The sequence below is a fragment of the Phaethon aethereus genome, assembly GCF_964289735.1.
Source record: "Phaethon aethereus genome assembly, chromosome: 12".
Taxonomy (NCBI): Eukaryota; Metazoa; Chordata; class Aves; order Phaethontiformes; family Phaethontidae; genus Phaethon; species Phaethon aethereus.
This window is the reverse complement of record NC_138588.1, coordinates 3,015,730-3,034,838: the sequence shown is the minus strand read 5'-3', so window position 1 is coordinate 3,034,838 and position 19,109 is coordinate 3,015,730. Positions and strand designations below refer to the sequence as shown.

General features: G+C 45.4%; 1 protein-coding gene across 1 annotated transcript; it reads left to right on the top strand.

The window, feature by feature from the left end:
* Window positions 1-3,218: 3,218 nt before the first annotated feature.
* On the top strand, window positions 3,219-18,158 carry SLC24A1 (solute carrier family 24 member 1; the record flags this gene model as incomplete). Its single annotated transcript, XM_082004901.1, has 9 exons — window positions 3,219-4,142; window positions 5,891-5,953; window positions 7,003-7,111; window positions 12,917-13,003; window positions 14,869-14,972; window positions 15,557-15,757; window positions 16,131-16,220; window positions 17,006-17,172; window positions 17,909-18,158. The coding sequence occupies 9 exons, from the start codon at window positions 3,219-3,221 to the stop codon at window positions 18,156-18,158; spliced, it is 1,995 nt and encodes a 664-aa protein (XP_081861027.1).
* Window positions 18,159-19,109: the final 951 nt, after the last annotated feature.

Genomic DNA, 19,109 nt, shown 5'->3' with positions numbered 1-19,109 from the left:
ACAGTGATCGCGGCTAGGGCTGAGCCTCGATGGGGGAAAGCAGCAGGGGCACCCCGAGGGCCGAGGTGAGCCAGCAGGGAGCCAGCCCTCCCTCGCAAGCCTTCCTCCTCAGTGGGGCCTGAGAAACAGCCCTCGGGGACAGCTCGGGGTGTTTCGGGGGTACGCGGGGAGTGAGGCGAGAGGGGGAAGGCAAACGCTGGTGCTCACCTCCAGCCCGCCGTGCCGCCATGGGTCCGTCGCAGAAAGCGTTCCCCCCGGAACGCCGCGGCCGAGCGGGAAGGGGCCGGGCCGCGGCTGCCGCTCCACACAGCCCCGGCCAGCCCTTCCCACGCAAGGGCTCCCCGCGGGGGGCAACGGGAAAGCCGGTATCTCCATCAGTTGAAGCAGGAGAAATCTGTAATACCGCATACATGAGGGAAAGCAGTTCAGTTAGATGCCAGTATTGTGGAAAAGAGCTGCCACAGTAAAGCCAGGCTGCTGTGCGTAGAGAAGAGTTGACGGGAAGCATCCCAGCTGGCTAACGGGCCTCCTTCTCCCGGTTCTGCACATAAGGGAGTACAGGCGGGATGTAGAGTAAACTCCGGTGCAAAGTTTGGATGTACCCCTGCAAAACTGTCCGTTCAGACAACAGTTTGCTTTAAATTTATCAAATAATCATTTTCTAATTCCCCTGTGATAGATCTGCCAACTGGATTTTTATGACCATAAAATCTTTGGCCAGGACTGTTGTTATTTCTTCCTTTGTGGAGCCGCACCGTACCAGCGCCACTCGGTACAAAACAGTTCCTGACACCATGCTCAGGTTGCTCTGCCAGCGAGGGACTGGGCCCTGCAGCATCCCTCTGCCTCGGTGATCACGGTGTGGGAGCTGAGGGATTATTCCAGAATAGAGGAGAGACTTCTCTCTTGCATTGCAAAATGTGCTCATATTGCGGCAGAAGCCAGCAGAGCTTCTTGTCTGGCCTGTCAGCAGTACGAGATGCCTCAAAATGAAGCTACATGCAAGTTGTCTTGTTAAAGTGACCACTGCTCCGTGCCGAGAAGTGGTGTGATTTACCCCAGCTGCTCTCTTCCATAGCTGCTGTGAGAACACTACACGTCTTACAGTCAGTGCTTCCATCTGGTACTTTGTAATGAAGCTAATCACCTGCCCTCGTGCTGAGAATAACCTGTAGTTACAGACAAAGATACTGGCTTCAGAGATAGACCCAAATCTATACAATACTATTTAATCTTCTTAGGGACTGCAGGTATTAAACTGGATTGGCTATTCCTCCAGTAATATGTCCTTCACACCTGACCCTCTCTTGTATTAGAATTCTGCCAGCAGAGGCATCATGAAAATGGGATCATTTTCATTTGCTTGTCTCTGCAACAGCATCTCCCACCTGACTGTTAAGTATCAAAGAATCCTCCAGCACTACGCTCAACCGTTAGTACTCCTCTTCCTCTTGGACAGCATCTTTGGAAGGTAAGCTGTGGAGGTTTGTTTGATTGCTTCAGATTTCTTACAACTGAGAAAGTCCAACCAGTGAGAAAGGACTTGGTCAGGAGTTGACCTGCAAGAAGCAATGCACTCTGGAAAAGAACTGTTAAACTTACAGGACTAGAGAAACACGGAAGCTGAGGGTCAGGTATTGTGAAAAGCTGGAGAACTCTTACAACTGATCCTAGTTTTGGATATGTTTCTACTTCCTAAAGGTCTTTTAGGCAGCTCATTTTGGAGAGGAGAAATAAAAACAGTGTTTAAATAGGGGTGTGTATATATATGTCTTCTGTTCTCTCTGTATCATTCTTTATACTCTCTTATCTTTCTTAGGAATGGTTATTTTCTAATAATGTGCAATTTGTTATACATACTATATCATGCAATTCTGCTATATGCATGTTCATGTTCTTTTTACATATGAAAAGCAAGGTTTATATTTATCTGTTTATCTAGGTACTCCCACAACCCTCTATTACTGTTGCTTTAGTGATCCTCCCAACTATTTAAAAGAAGATAATAATGCCTGTCTTGCGAGAAATTTAGGCTGATTACTTCACTGGGTGTTATGCAAGAGGGTAAGTGTGTGCTAACTTGCATGAAGAGCTTACCTGAGAATGGCTTACAAAACTGTGATTCACATCCAGCTCAAGCATAACATAATGTTCCCACTCTGGGGATAAAAAAGTAAAATCTATGAAGAGCAATATTCTAAGGTAAAACATTCAACAAGCGCTGAAGGGTAAATTCCGTCCAGCCCCAAAGAACTGTCTCCATACCATCACAGCTGCAGGCTCTGTCACTCTGGCATTTACAATTTCTCTCCTTTTCTAAATGCTGTTCAAATAATTATGCAAGATATGCTAATTACCCCCTAATAAAAGGTATGATTACAGTACCGGTTTGCCAGTTCTGATTTCTACAGAAAGGCTTGAAAAGATGTAGTCATAGAAACAAATGGATGTTCAGCACCCTCAGTTTTACTAGAACCAAGTCTTCCTCCTGCTCTTCTCAAACTGAATGAAAAAAGCTCACCACTGCCTGGCTTGTGTTCTGTGGGAGCGCAGGGCTGGAGAGCCACAGAGCAGCCTAGCTGGGAACTACCAAGCTGTTTGCATCCTCCTGTTGAGGTTACTTAGCTGAATAACTGGAGGGAAGTTTTAACAGCATGATCTTGTCTTCAGAGCAGCATCTTTTCCAGCAGTTTAAAGCAGATTCCTTGACAGAAGCCATGTCCTCTCCTCTTGCAGAACACAGACCCAATTGTTAATGTTGCAGAATAACAACTGAACTCAAGTGCAAACACAGACCTTAATAGCTCCTGGGTAGGGGCATTAGATGGAATCAGAATTCATCTCAGATTGAACTGTCTCAACCAACTCCTCTCTATATTAAGCCGAACCTATGATTATTAATCAGCATAGCCACAAAAAAACCCCCGACTGAAACCTGAATCTAGATCCGACTTTACTCATTTAAGTACATTTCTTTTTATGGAAAAACAGAAAAGCAGGACTGCTTTTTCACTGAGGTAATATTACCCAAATGGTGGAAATTTGCAGTACTTTATTTTTTACACTAGATTTTCTTTTGCAGGATTCTACACTTTGTGTCATGCAGCATCACTCCTGATGCTTAAAATTGGCTAGAAGCTCCGATGGTGGATATAAGTGCAAACTGCTGATCAAGAGAAGTCTTCAGTGGCTTCTGGACACTGATTTACCTTTAGGAAATGCGTTTACCTCGGAGAAGGCGGCTACAATGGAACCGAATCTTTTTCTCGCTTGCCATAGTGTTGGTCCTCTCTCTCTATCAGCTCCAGTTCAGCCACTCTGCCCTTCCAGCACCACACACAGCACCCAAACCCATGGACCCTGTGAAAGTGTTCTCCAGGGACCTCTCCAGCAACAAGACTGCCATAACAGGCAATGTCACAGCAGCACCCAAAATAAGGCACTGTGTGTATGTAGATCCTGAGCCAATTGTGCCCATCACTACATCAGTGGATACAACACCACAGCAAGAAAATGTCAGTGAAAGCTACCCAGATGAAAAGCCACCATACGAGTCCAAAGGAGAATATCCGCAGGACCTATTCAGTGTGGAAGAACGCAGGCAAGGGTGGGTTCTACTTCACATCTTTGGCATGATGTATGTGTTTGTGGCCTTGGCCATAGTGTGTGATGAGTATTTTGTTCCTGCTTTGGGAGTGATCACAGAGAAGTTGCAGATCTCTGAAGATGTGGCTGGAGCCACCTTCATGGCAGCAGGTGGATCAGCACCAGAACTCTTCACCTCCCTCATAGGTGTCTTCATCTCACACAGCAATGTGGGCATCGGTACCATTGTGGGCTCAGCAGTGTTTAATATCCTCTTTGTCATTGGCACCTGTGCCCTCTTCTCAAGGGAGATACTCCACCTGACATGGTGGCCCTTATTTAGAGACATCTCTTTCTACATTGTTGACTTGCTGATGCTCATCCTGTTTTTCCTAGACAGTGTCATCGATTGGTGGGAAAGCCTCCTTTTACTGACTGCCTATGCCACATATGTATTCACTATGAAACAGAACGTGTACCTAGAACAATGGGTGAAGCAGGAGCTGAACAAGAAGCTAAATGCTGTGCAGGCAGCGTCAGCAGAGCATATACGGAAGGTTGGTGTCCTTATTGTTCAGAGGGCAAGTTGGAAATAATTCATTCTAGCGTAAACCACAAAGAAAAACTGCATCTCCTTCACAAAGTGCATATTCAAACTAAACCTCAGCATACAGGTACTGGTCAATAATTATGGTAATGGAGGGTAATGGAATCTACACAGTAGAGATTCTAAGAATTTAGAGAATGCCACTAAAAGGAAGTTCTACCCTTGCAATCACTAAAGATATCAGTTGTGGTCGCTTACTTTCTTTCAAAGACATGCGTGGGATTTTGCTCACTCAGTTACTGTAAAGGAGTTTCAAAAAAACCACTCACGGGAACACGTTGTTAGTCTGGGAACATGATTGGACAATTTGGTGTTAAATAGAGGAAGAAAGGCTTCTGGTAAGAGGTGCTGTCCAAGCCTCTTTTCCCATTCTGAAGTTGGGTGTGTTGCTGACACGCTGGTGGTATCACTCATTACCCAATCTGCAGCACAGATAGGGATCTGGCAGCCTTTAGCCGCCGTTGCCACGTCTCCCAGTCAGCATTTGGCACCAAGATTGAAATGCCCAAATCCCATTTCCACTGACCGACCACAGCTGCGTGTGCTCAGAGACACAGTTCTGTATGCCACCGGTGCTCAGACAGGGAGGTTTGTGGCTGTAACTACACACTCCAGATTTGAGACCAGGGCCCTTCACTCATTGTCTTCTGAAGGAAGAGTCGACTGCTTACACAAAGACATCCCCAGAGCCAGTTACCCTTTCAGACTAGCAGATCTGGCCAGGACACGCTCTCCAGAACTTGGGACTTTGTCTTCTTGAGTATTCCTGCCCACTTCTCCCTCCTCTGTCCCTTCCCAACTCTCCTACTGCCTTTTTGTCCTCTTGACCTGTGCTACTGCCAACTGTCAAGCAGAGACCACTAGATTTCAAGTTGTCCTCTGGCATTGTTATGCTTTACTAGGCAGATGTGTATTACTGGCACTCAGGCATGCTTTGCCCCTTCTGGTCTCAGCGTTCCCTTCACATAATTTAAGGTAAGAAAGGAAGAAGGGTGAAGACAGTTGAAGTGGTGCAGTATTGAGAAAGTGCTTTTCCTTCCTCCTCCTGGTCTGTCTTTCGGCCAGAGCTTGAGGCTAGGGGTTCTGAAAGCTCAAGTGTTACATTCCAGTGGGATGCACGTACAAGATACTGCAGCTAAACACATACATCGCTGTGGACATCACCAGTCATCACAAATTGAATCCGACCTTTCAGACTGAAGGAAAAAACCCCCTGCACTTTAAATTTACAGAGAACTCTCACTAGCGTACAGTAGCATGACAGAGAGCTGCTGAACCTAACCCCTGGGAAAAAAAAAATTACTTTCCAATATAAGTAATGCTGATCACTGGAAAAAAATACCCCTTGGCACCTTCATTCTGGCCCTGCTGGAAAATGAGTAAGGATACAGATGTTTGGGGATGAAGTTCGGGGCTGCCTATATTTACAGGAATCAGATGGTAGAGGCCATTTGAGTCCATCTCCAGGCACCTGCATCCTCACTGAGGTGCTGTAGGTAGAATCCTGTTTCTTTTGGAGGCCCGTGGTTTTAAGAAGAGCACATGGCTTCAGCTTTTTCAGTAGCATTCATGCATAGTCATTTGTATTAGCTGTCCCACTTTCTCACAGACAGTAGCTTGAAGAGTTATCAGCATATCCTGAAAAAGCAGGTGAAGCAGTAGTGGTGTTCAATCGTTTTTGTTCTTGCTTGCATGCAGAAAAGCAGTGGGGCGGTTGCAGATGATGGAACAAAGAAGCTAGCAGATGGGAGGAAGCTGCAGGTAGGTCTAAGCATCTTTACAGGGCACTGAAGCCACTGTATTTTGAACACCTCCCCATGTCAGGTCACGAATAAAGGTGTCAACTTTTGTGTCAAGAAACCTGGACCAAATCCTACTTTGTGTGAAGAACCAGCCATGCTTGGCACAATATCCACAGCTTGCTTAAGAGGAAACCTGGCTGAGTGGTGGCCTCAAAAGAATTTTTATAAAAATTAAGAGACAGCTCAGGCTTCCAGGGTAGATAGGGTAGATTTGACTAGCAGAGTGCTACTCATTCTATGCTTTCAACAGGCATAGAGAAATTCAGAGTGACTTTTCTTACCTGGTTTCGTGACCAGTTTTCCTCCTGAGCTCCCAAAGCAGAGGCTGGTAGGGTCTGTCCCTCCCCATAGCAAACACTGAAGAACTCATTCCTCTGCTCCTGGTTACATTGCTGACCCTTTGTCTTCCCCATGGCTGGCCAGCCATCGCACGGAGAGGCCTATCTGATGTAATGGCTGTATATGTACAGAACAGAAGAGGTGTTAGCTTCCTCATATGGATGCTGCTTGTTCCTCTATGCACTTAGCCTACCTGTGCTGATTAATGTTCAGTCAAAAGCTCATTAGGACTCTGGTGTTGACTATAAGAACAGAGCACCAGAGCTTTCAAGTTTAAGTCAGGACACCTGACATAAGCATAGCATTACCTTGTAGCAGCACATAAATTTACACAGTTTTAATAAGTCTATGACTAAAAGCATTGCATGCTTTGATTATTATAATTTATAGTAGCATTGTATTGATGCTGAGTCTGTGTGAGCCCATTGCATTTATCTAAGGACGGGTTGGCCTGCTATCCGAAAAGCATGTCTTGCTGTGAATGGTCGGTATTGACACTCATCCTGTGAGCTTGAATGCAGAGACAGTTTAAAATCCATGCTGAGGCTGCTCCTTGGGCCGAGGAGATCAGCCTCCATATAAATGCACCCCCAGGGCAGAGGCGAACCAACGGTGGAGATGTTTTGAGGAAGCAACTGCTATTGACTGCTGCATTGTGCCTTTCCGTAGCCTCCGTCAGCCTTACAGCGAGGCAGCAGCTCAGCCTCCCTGCACAACTCTCAAATGCGCAGCACCATCTTCCAGCTCATGATCCACACCTTGGACCCCCTGGCAGAAGGTGAGTCAATGCTCCATCTGAGGGACTGGCGTTTGCGGCCCCGAGCGCAGAGCAGGTTAACTGGGAATATCACCTTCGTATGTTGGGGTGCTGGGGATCAGCAACTCACCCTTGAAATGCAGCTCTGAGTATCACAGATAATGTTGGGGGGGAGCTCTACAACAGCGGGATGTACCCCTTCTGATCGCACGGCTAGCCAGGACAAACACCTCACATTTTGGCCCTGCCACATCTGCTTTGCCTGTGCCAAAGCGGTTGCTGCTGTGGTGGCAGCTGCTGCTTGAGGGACGATGAGGGTGTGTGGAGCAGCTGCTGTTGCTGGGGTCCCTGCAAGCAGTGACAGTCACTGCAGTCCCCCATCTTCTGCTGTCCTGACAGCAAGGGCAGCAAACGTGAGTTACAGTCTTCCGCCATCTCATAGCATGTCACGTCTTCCTCCCTCTTCTTAGCTCAGACCTCACCGCAGCCTTAGAACAGCAGCATTGAAAGCTGACTACTTTTTCAAGAAAGAGCTGCGCAGCCTCTCAGTCTCATTTGCAGTGGGGAACGTGGACACAGGGAGAGCTCATCACCTGTACACCTCCCCAGCTGTGCACAGAGCCCCTCACAAGGCATAAGCCTAAGGAAGAGAAAAAGAAGTTAAAACCCTTGAAGAATTATAATTTTGTTGGTGGCTAAAATCCTAGCTGAGATCTAAAACACACAGCAGGTTCCAATTACGATAGGTAAGCCAACCCATATGTGATTTAGACCAACACTGAGCACCCCTAAAAGCCCACCTGCAACACTGCAGTGTCATCACTGCCCTGGTAAACTGTACCCACAGGACTTTGCAGGCAACGGGCCAACTCCCCCCACAGCCAAGGGTTGATCATCTCAGAATTGAGAGATACCTTCTTTTAAACAGCCCAGGGTGCAGAGAAGCCACATCTCCAGACAGACCCAGGGTCTTTGTACACAAACTTTTAACAAGCTGCTTTGTATCAACTTTAATCCAAACACAATGTGGAGGTTCACTTTCCGAGGAATGGTGAAGCATGTTTAAAAAAGTACTTTTTTAAAAAATTTTCTTTCCTAGCTCAGCACATGCCCTGCTCCTCCACTGCCCTACTTGTTCTAAAGAGATTATCTGTTGTTCATTCAAAGAGAGATTGAAGATAAGCAGATCAATGCCTCTCGTGTCTCTCACAGAGGTTACAAAAAGGACTCTCCAGATCAAAATCCCTGCTGCACAAACTGGTGGAGGGAACAAAGGAGGCTTGATAAGGACAGCAAGACAGACCAGTGTCTGCTTTGATAGATTTTAGTGAAGGCACCCATCATATTACTAAGAGTAGCCTGACACGAGCCAGACTCATCAGGGTTTGCTCTACTGCCCTTGCCTCCTGTCTCCCTGAAAGGTGGTATCAACAGCACAAGGATAAAACCAAAAACATGCCACTGCCTTTGACATCAGAAAGGACTGCTGCCACCCAGACGCTCCAGCGCCTTCTCAGCCTTCCTGCGCCTCTAAATCTCCTTGTGCAGCATCTGCCTGCCCCAGGCCAGCACACACGTCTGGTCCAGGCTGGTGTCCTAAGCTTAGTGAAACCCTGGGACCTCAGTAGAAGTTGTGGGGGCTTGAGGATGCCAACCCAGGCCAAGGAGCACACGCCAGTGCCTCCCCACCAGCTCAGCCCAGAACACGCTGCTGAGGGGGGGGTCAATGCAGTTGTAAGGCACCGGCCTTGCTAAAGAGGCTGAATTACCACGCCTTGCGAATACTGAATAACCGGGAGTGGGCGGGGAGGCAGTTGGGACCTTCTCTGAAAGACAACTTCTCTCATTTCAGCTAGGCAGCCTTTGACTTACTGTCTCGGTATGCGGCAGCCACTAGATGGGAGTGTGACCGTATGTACTGAAACAAGGCTAATCACAACAGGGACGATGTGAGTTTGGGCTACAGTCTTTCCGAAAGGTCGTTATTTCTTAGACCCTTTGCTATAATAATGCCACTGAGTTAAGGGCAAAACCTCAGCCCCAGGTACATGCCTGTCCCACTCCACGCTGCCAGAACAGAGACAGCTCCTGAGAGAAGATTGCCATAAAGAAATTTACTGATGTTACAACAGCACAGCACTCAAAAATCAAGGAGCCAGGGTCCCAGTGTGTATCTAGTAGGAGATAAATGATAATTCATACCTCCAGAGGGTCTGGAGAAAAGGAATCATTTATGAATAGACTGAGAAGCCTAAGTGCCTTGAGGATCTTGGCCAAAAAGATGAAGTGACTTCCTCAGGATGACTCTGATAGAGGATTTGAACCTGAAAGTCATATCAGGACTGCAAGCTCAGCCTTTATGTTAATCGTACTGCAGCCCTTGGCACCTTCAGGACAGCTGGGTGCCTGGTTCCCACTGATCCCCAGCAAAGTCCTTCTCTTTGCAGTGTGCGCGGCACTATCTGTACCAGACATATTTCTGTAATTAGGCTGCAACATAAAAGGTGATCCCAAAGCAATTTATCTTTCCTCAAGGGTCCTTGTTCCTTCTTGCCAATGCCTGTAGCATCAGCACTTAGAGGCTGTGGTAAAGAACACTATACAAAAGAAAAACGTTGCCAACTATTTCTCAGCAGTTCCTAACTTAACCTACTGAAATTAGGATCTCTCTGGGGGCTGGATTTCCTTCTTTCTGCTGAAGTTGTGTTTTATTTGGGCAGCACAGAAATGGTTTCAGGGCAGCAGGATTCTAAAAAGTGGAAAAACTGCCAGCACAGGGCCTCCAAAACCAGCTTCCAGAGGCAAAGGTCTTAGAAAGATAGTAGAAGTCTGAAATACAAACTTTGTTTCACTGTTCCGAATGCAACACCCCTTCTGTGAAACAGAATTTCTCATTTGAACAGTGGGTTAAGTACAGAATATTTGTTTTTCTTTTTCTATTAGGAAGGGATCATTACTTAAGTCTTTTTCTCTGTCTGCAGGACACTAGGTGTTTTATTTTAGAAGTTCTAACATTTACATTGCATCCTGAATTACATATTTTATAGAAGCTTTTATTTTTGAAATGCCCTTTTTTTAAAAATGAGGAATTCCTACCAACTTTGGTCTTTTTTCCGCTTCCTCTGAACGTGTGTAGAAGCAGAGGGTAAGATCTTTTCAAGATCTTCGAATTAGACACCAGAGGGAACTCTTGAAGAATTAAAGGGAGCAAGGGTTTTGGAAAGACTGAGGAATCCTCTCATTTCTGAACCTCCAGTCTTACCGTCGGATTATTCTTTAAACTCTAGTCATTCTAGGGAAGAAGACAGAAGCCTGTTTTTACTTTTGAATGAAGAAAAAGGCTCCAGCAGCAAGGTTGTCAGAGCTGCCTACCCTCAGTATGCCCCAGTTAACAAGCTAAAGATTTTGGAAAGGAGACCAGCAGGCAGTGTTGCAGTCTCAAGTGGAACTAGAAGACTGAAGGCAACTACAGTTTCTCCTTGCTTCACTAGCATTCAATCGCTTGTTTTAATAGAATCATGATACAGAGGACCAAAAGGGATCCTGAGGCTTTTTTTACTTCCACTTTTAGACAGCAGATCTCCAAGTCCTCCAGATTCATGCCAAATTTTGATGAAAAAATCCTTCTTGCTGTTCGTGTTGTACATTAGTCCTGTTAGATTAAATATTAGAGCCAAAGAATTAATTAAACATATAAGCCAAACTCAAGGTAGAAGCTCAGCTGCCACCTGAAGTCCAGCCCGGATGCTGTCAATCCAGAGGACAGGAATCCTCCTGAAGAGCATCTCGGGGCCCCTGGGCACGGGCACGTCCCCTTGACGGGCTCTCCGAGCAGGGGCAGAGTGACCAGCAGCGAATGCCGCAGGGGACTGAAGCCACCCGCGCGCTGCCCCGCGCAGCCGGTCCCCGGCACCAGTGGGGCTGAGCTGACAGGCAGCCTTCCTCCCTGTGCGGACCTGCGGAGCTGGACAGCTTACAGCCGGCTCTTCCTCCAACCTCGGGCCATCCTGCCTGAAATGCGTGTCAGAGGAATTAACACGCTTTTAAAGGAGGCTGATCCCATGAGAACTGGATAGTGGCCTGCACCTAATCTGCTTATCCCGACAGAGAGATGCTCACAGGCTCCGCTCGGGCCGGGGCTCGCAGCCTGCAGCCTAGGCGAGGGCAGGAAGCCAGGAGCTTGAATTTATATAAACCTCTTCCAGGCTGAGCCTGACCGCCCTGACCCTGCTGACAGAAGCTTTTGCAACAGTTTCTGGGAAAAGCTGAACAGAAAGATGCATGCCCCGTGGTTAGAGGAGTCTGGGAGCAAAAGGTCACCTCTTTGCTGCCCTGCACTGACGGGTTATGCTTGTGTTTCCCATCAGCAGAGGGGGAACGAAGCAAAGTGCTTTCCATCCTTTCTGGTAGGCTTCAATATTGACAAGGAGCCTGGAAGAGTCAGGGTCTTCGGTCCCAGCCAGACTTTCAAATTATTTCATCTCTGTCCAGCCATTCCAGTGTTCAGTGGAAATCCCAGTTGGCGAAAAATGTTTCTGTCAGACGGGAACAGGAATCTCACCAGAATAGGACTCATCCCCGGAGGCCTTAATGTCTGAGCCAGTCTCAGTTACTGGCCATAGACCAGAGTCTACTGATTTTCACAAGGTTCAGCTCGGAACGTTAGATCTGCCTGCATGGCCGAGGGCCTGAGACCTGTTATTCCTGTTAATTCAGGATCACGGTGGTGAATAAAGTGGCAGAGCCCTGCCCTTGAGGCAAAGGACAACAGCACGTTCTGGTTGCATTGTTAACAGTACAGTAGATTAAATCAGTGTGCTAAAACTTTCAGAGGAAATTAATTTATAGCCCTGCACAGAAGCCAAGCATAGCATGGCCAATTTCTTGTGGCTACTGTCCATGTGCAAACCCTGTGACCCTCAGCTTAGTCGTTGGGTTGTCAGCTCATCAGGCGATACAGATTAGAGGAAAATGAAGATTTTCTTTGAGCCAATGACTTGCTCACTTTCAATGAGAGTGGGAGTTAAGATATTTGAGCACAACACCTAACTACGGAGACACACACAGTTTCACAGTTGACTGTAAAACAATACTAAAGCAGCTCAGCTGAGCAGCGCGTGGTATACAGTGGCAGAAGTCCTCAGCAGTCCCAGAAATATGGTACTGGAAACTGCACTGGTGAGGATGATCTCTTGGGTAGCCTGGGCCGTGCTGAACCTGGACACCAGCAATTTAGATCAACTCCAGCAGAGGAGATGCTCATGTATACTTAGAGAAATCAATAATTTTCCAGATAACAGGAACATAAAAGGGTTTTATTTTTCCTTACCATCAAGTCACCAGGCTGCAACAGCACAGTAAAGCCTCTTCAACAGCCACACGGCAGAAGGAAGGTATCATTTTTAGCTTGCACGTAGTCTAGCCTGAAAAAAATCAACAATCCTTTGGGAACAAAACATTGCATTGAAACTCCTCCTCCGCTCTTTCTGCATTTGCTTTCTGTGAAGTACAGATATCGCCTCTATTATTCAACTGGGAAAGATTTCTCCTCCCTCTAGATTCTCTTTTAAATATGAAAGTACTGGTTACCCGTCAAATTGCTGGCAGAATTGCCACAGTACTAAGCATTTAAATATGACAGCTATGACCGACTAGCAGCAGCCAAAACCTCGGGCCACAGCACAGCCAGAAACACAACTCGAAGTCAGCGCTGACTGCAATCCACGCAAGAGGAGAGGGGTGGGGGGTGCATGTGCTGGGGGGAGGCAGGTAAAGGGGCTTTGCGTAGCTGACAGCTGCTGACAAATGGTTCCTTCTCATCCACAGCAAAATTTAAAGACAGAGTTGACATCCTGAGCAACATAGCCAAGGCCAAAGTAGAGGCTCTAGCCAGACAAGGATCAAAACCAGAAGGTGAGTGCAGGAAGAGTCAGTGCTCTTTGCCTTGTTTCGCACTGCAATCCCTCACCTTCCCAGCACGCAACACCCAAGGGCTGGCAAAGAAACCCTGTGGTCTAACACAATTTTTCTGTTATTACTGGTCACAGATGGCTGCTATAATAATGCAGCGGAAATCAATCGATGCACGCTAACAGCGGGCAATAAAAGCCATCCCCACAGGACTCTAGGAGTGGTTAGTGAGGTAGGATCCAAACAGAAAGTGCTACAAGGATGTAGTGCAAATTGCCACCAGAAGGGTGGAAGAGGGGAAATCAGGCCATTACGGACAGCAGTTGGGTGCTGCTATGCTGCTGATCTGTGGCAGACCCTGCAAATGAGGTGTTCTTTAAAACAAAGTGCCTTCATTTACCTTGGAAATTTGGCATGCTTGAGCGCAGAAGATTCCTCCAGAGAGAAAAGCCACGCTGACTTCGTCTGTATCAATTCTAAGGGTCTGTGCATCCTCCCTTTTAATAATTTTTGGTTTTTCTCTATCACCACTGATACACAGGCTTTCTGAGCTGACTCAGGGGCAGCAGCTGGCCTGCGTCTGTGGTGTCAGCGAGGCTGGACATTTTGAAAAACAGCAAACTTTCATGTGGAAGTTTGTGCAGCACAGCAGTCACCCGAGTACCTCACAGCGCTGGGCCTCACCTATGTGAATGACACCAAACTTGACGAAAATACTGTTCAAGAAACAAGCAAACTCTCGGGGCGAGTTATCAACGCCACGTTGGCTTCATCGAACTATGAATTTTCACCCCATGACATGTTCCACAAACTTTGTTAGTGCATAGACAGCGCACCTTCCAAAAGCATTATCGCTCTGTCTCCCACTTTGGGCTGAAAGTATCCCAGGTGAACTCTTAAGGCCTGGTTCCAGAAATCCCAAACAGCACTCACTGAAAACATACGTTTCTGAAAATCTCTCTAGACTTGCTCCCTAGTGCAGTTGTGAGGCACTGTACTGGATCAGCTTACCCAGTTCAGGATAAGATGCCCTATAATGCCCCATCCCGGTACAATTCACAGGATAACAGGGATAACAGGGGTAACAGGACCCAACTGACGTGACAGACTGGACTATATGGAGGGGCTCCCTTAACCTAAATTGCAGCACTCTGGAAAGGGCCTTGCTGTGACCGAGCGGAGCGTCAGGCACTCCCTCTCACCTCTGCTCTGAGAGATAAAAATATCCATATTTCTACACTGTTCTGTACAGAGGTTTCTGCGTTCCTCTCGGCTATGCAGGTTAACACAGGAACAGCACGGAGGACATCGCAGTTATTTCCTTGTATGTGTCAGCACTTTCCTATTTGCATTTGAATACCTACCAAATGATTAGGGATTAAAGTCTGGCACCACATCACAGTCATTTCTCAGAAACCTCAAAGAATATCAGTTCCCTGGAGAATGCCATGCTCTACAAGAAAAAAAAAAAAAAGGGGGGAAGCAAAGCTTTACATCTTTTCTGGCTTTTAAGGATGGCTTTAATAAGATCTTCAGAATCCAGACTGAAACCAAGAAGCACTCATCAGTTGTAGATCAGTTAATTAGCATTTCCCTGTTGTTACGCATGTGCCTCTTACAGCGGTTTCAGAGAGAAGGTCATAGGAGCGTCAGGGTATCAGTCTATGCCGGGCGGGCCAGATTCTGCCTGGCTTTTACTAATCACAACGCACAGAAGACAGAGGGGACAAACCTAAGCAATCAGACTGCGTTTAACATGAAGTGCCAGATATTCTTATGGGAAGCTCAAACCTCCCTGCCGGTCCAGGGCGAGGCGACCACCCGGCGCCAAGATGACTGAAACCAGTGTTCCTTCTGATCCATTTTAGCCGAAGAGGAAAAGGCGGCACCAAGCACTGTTCAGGTAACTCCCGCCAGCGACTCTGAACCCAGCAAAGACAAACAGAAGGCAGACGCACCGCAAGCTGGACAGGTATTTAAATAAGTATCATAGGCAATAAGAGCTCGGTCCAAACCAAACTTCACATGTACTTTCCTTCTAGCAACTATAAATAGACTGTGTGTGATGAGATATATTAAGGTGTTAGCTGAAACATTTCAGATTACAAAGACAAATCAGGTCCAAACTACGACACCAACTGATACTCTGTAGTATTTTCTTCTCAAATGACTTCTGAGGTCAGAAGGGTACTCCAGCATAAGGGGAGATACGAGTATCCCTGTGTCAATCAGTGCAGGTTTTTTTGTTTCCCTAATCCCTCCTTTCAGTTGATGTAATTTGGCTGTTTGGATGAGGAAGGGTTTTCAAAGACAGAGAGTAAATGTTTCATTTGTGTCAAACCCCCGGTTCTAGTTAACTGATAGAAATCAGTTAACGTAGCACACAGGCACTGAGGTAGGGCTTGCCTGGATTTTGTCCCACCATAGCAAGATGCGGGCTGTGGCTACCCTCAGCCACGTTACAGACGTGACCTCTGCCAAGGCAAGGCCATGGTGAGTAAATGCTGTGCAGCTCCAACATATTGGCTTTTTTTTTTTTCCCCTCCTGATCTACAGCCCTCTTCAGACAGTGATACCTCAGAAGACAGCAGCTCCAAGAGTGAGGAAGACAGCGATGATGACAGCACAGATGATGATGAAAATGATGAGCCGTTATCTCTTGAATGGCCAGAAACTAGGAAAAAACAAGCAATTTACCTTTTTCTCTTTCCCATTGTCTTTCCTCTCTGGAGCACTATGCCTGATGTTAGAAACCCAGTAAGACTCTATCTTCCTTCTGCTACTGGATTCATTAACTGAACTATAGATTTCCTCTTGGCAAGAGTCCCCAGTTCTGTTTTTCCATGTCTAGAGTCTCCACATACTTGAAGCACGTGTTAATGCTGCAGGGAGTGGGACAGGAGCCCCAGCTGCAGCATAGCATAGTTCCAGAGATTTCATAAACCGCAAAATACTAGCACCTACTGGTCATCTACTTAAGCTGACAAAAAATAAATACAATTAGAGAGACCAGGGTCCATGTTCAAGCAATTGATTGCAGTAAAGTGTTTCAGGTGAATAATTTTCATCAGAGATTGTTAACTTTCCTGAAACTTCTCCATGTTTTTCTTTTCCCACTTGATTTTAACAGGACTCAAAAAAATTCTTTGTCATCACCTTTTTTGGATCCATCCTCTGGATTGCTGTATTCTCTTACCTCATGGTGTGGTGGGCTCACCAGGTGAGGGGTTTATTTTCTCTCTGCAAATGAGACCATTTCAGAACAAGTAGCTGGAGAGAGAGGGAACAGTGTCACTGTGGCATTTTATCTGATGAATTACAGCTGCAGTCATCCATCAAAACAGTAGAAACTTTGGTTTGTTAGAACCCAACTGGGAATTTTCAGTTTCATTCTTTTCAATTTGACAGAGTCATTCTTTTTTGAGAGCTTCCAAGGGAATTTGTGCATCAGTGAAAGGAAAAGTGCTGTCAAGATTTATCTTAATGCTGCCTTTTCATTGACGAATGCTTCTGTGCAGAACATAATTATCCCTTACCTAATTAAAATTCTGGGAAAATACAGGTTCCGATTCTGAAAGCTGCTACATGGTCTCAACTCCCATTGCCTTAATGTTCACCTGATATTCTGGGAAACAACACTGCACATCTTGTAGAATCAGACGCACAATTTGTAGTTAGTGATATATTGCACATTCACAGTATAGTTGATCAAGCCATAAAATTCAGAGAGTGTAATTTCCCAAAGCTCTCGGATCATACATAGCTCATGTTAAATTTGGAGAGGGAAAGGTAGAAGACATCCAGAAGAGGTGAACTTAGGACAGAATAATGAATTGTGCTGTGACTGACTTTGCCTTGCTTAGTCTTGGCAACCCTGTGATCAGGTGCCCTATGCTATAGAGCAAATCTAAGATCAACATACACTATAAAATTTAACTTTTTATCCTGTAAAGCAGAAAAAATGCTACTGTGTTTAAGTGGATTAAAAAACTTTGTGTTTATTAGGTTGGTGAAACAATTGGAATATCAGAGGAAATTATGGGGCTAACAATACTGGCAGCAGGAACGTCAATCCCTGACCTCATCACCAGTGTCATTGTCGCACGGAAAGGCTTAGGTGACATGGCTGTCTCCAGTTCTGTGGGCAGCAATATCTTTGATATCACTGTTGGGTGAGTATTGGTTCAACGCTAAAAGATGCATTCCTTCTGAAGTACAAAGGAAGGTGGTTTTATTCCAAACAGGGTCTTAATTAATTTAATTTTAGCTGTAGGTAAATGAAGGGCAGCTGGAAAACCAGGGGTTTTTTTGGTTTATATTTTTTTTTAAACCTAACCGAGTCAGGAAAGATACTTTTGTAACCTAGTGCAGCAGATTGAACATGAAGTTGCATAGCTCATGTCATTGTTCTGCAGCTTCAAATAATGGCATATAGCTCAAAACCGAAGCACCCCCACCTTCACCCGATCCTGAATCAACAGAAAATTACTGATATCTTAGGAAAAAAAATGCAAAAAAATCTGTGGCTAGCACGAAAGATTTACAGATACTTACCCAGTCAGATGTTCAGATCCTATGCAATCAAGGCTCGGTATCTGCACCTGCATCTCTCATCAATAAAGCATCAGGACTTACTTCTTTATCACAGCATGCTGAGACACTTAATTCATAGGTCCTATTTTAAAAACCCTTTTAGAATCTTAGATTGCATTATGAAAGTGCAAGTATTTTCCAAATGCAGTTTTTGACACAAACAACATCAATTTTAGATTTATGCTGAGCTATACTGAAAGCAATCAGGCATTTATTTTTTTTCTCCTGTAACAGTTTGGAAAAATTGCTTAGTTATGATGCAGAAAATGAACTGCCTTAAAATATTTATTTCAATTACTTTTCCTTTATTTGCAGTTTGCCAGTTCCTTGGTTCCTTTATTCCGTCTTCAATGGGCTCAGTCCAGTTGCAGTCAGTAGCAATGGTTTGTTTTGCGCAATTGTTCTCCTTTTTCTCATGCTCCTGTTTGTGATTATCTCAATCGCTGTATGTAAATGGAAAATGAACAAACTACTGGGGCTCACTATGTTTGCTCTTTACTTTGTGTTTTTGATCATCAGTGTGATGTTAGAAGACAAGATAATATCCTGCCCAGTATCTGTATGACATTTGGACACTTCAAGATGTATGTAAGCATACATCAAAATCCAAAGGGGTTTAAGGTAGCAATTGTTGTACGGAAAAAAGCAACCAGAATTAAAACAAACTTGCTGAGAATAAAGTATCTTTAACATACCAAAAAATAAATTCTCAAGTAGTATGTCAGCCTCTACTGTTTTTCTTTAGGATCACAAAAGAACAGATAATGAAGTGACCAATATCAAATAACATACGTATTTAGGCATTCATAGAAGGGCCGATTCCATACAGATGCATAAAGTTTTCAGTATGGCTGATCCTCTCAAGTTAACGGAGCTGATTTTCAGTACAGAATGTTTACTCATTGTAGCAGTATTTTCAGGAACACACTCTTAAATTCCTTAGTAAACTGCTCAAACTCACTGAAATCAATGAACTTTACCTCGGTGGGAACAGAACCAGATCTCTATCGCTTGCCCTTACAGAATTACTCTGCTTAAGATCATTGTGTGGACACACATTCTGCATCTGAGAAGTGAACTCCCTCACACTGCATAAAAGCCATCAGCACCACGGTTCCCAAGGTTCATGCTGCAGCTAGTTTGCTCTAACTTCCCTAACACAGAGGTAGTTTTCATCCTTTCAGTGAATACCACTATAAAACACCCACAACTGGTACTCTACACATACATCCAAGAACGTGCGATGAACTTAAATGCTTTTTGCTGTCCCTCTTAAGGCTGTGGGAAATGTAATACCAAGGTTTTAAAGGAAAAAGCAAAACAGTAAGAGTCATTTCTGCATGCAGAAGAACATAGGATTTGAGAGGTGCACAGCAATCCTGAAAGCTATCCATAGGGCTCCTTTTAAATCTCTCCCCGATCTCGAAGTACAATGCCCAAAACTTACGTGAAGTGCCACCAGTACAAGTGGGATGTCATATGGGTTTACATCTTACTGTAACAAGACAAAACGTAC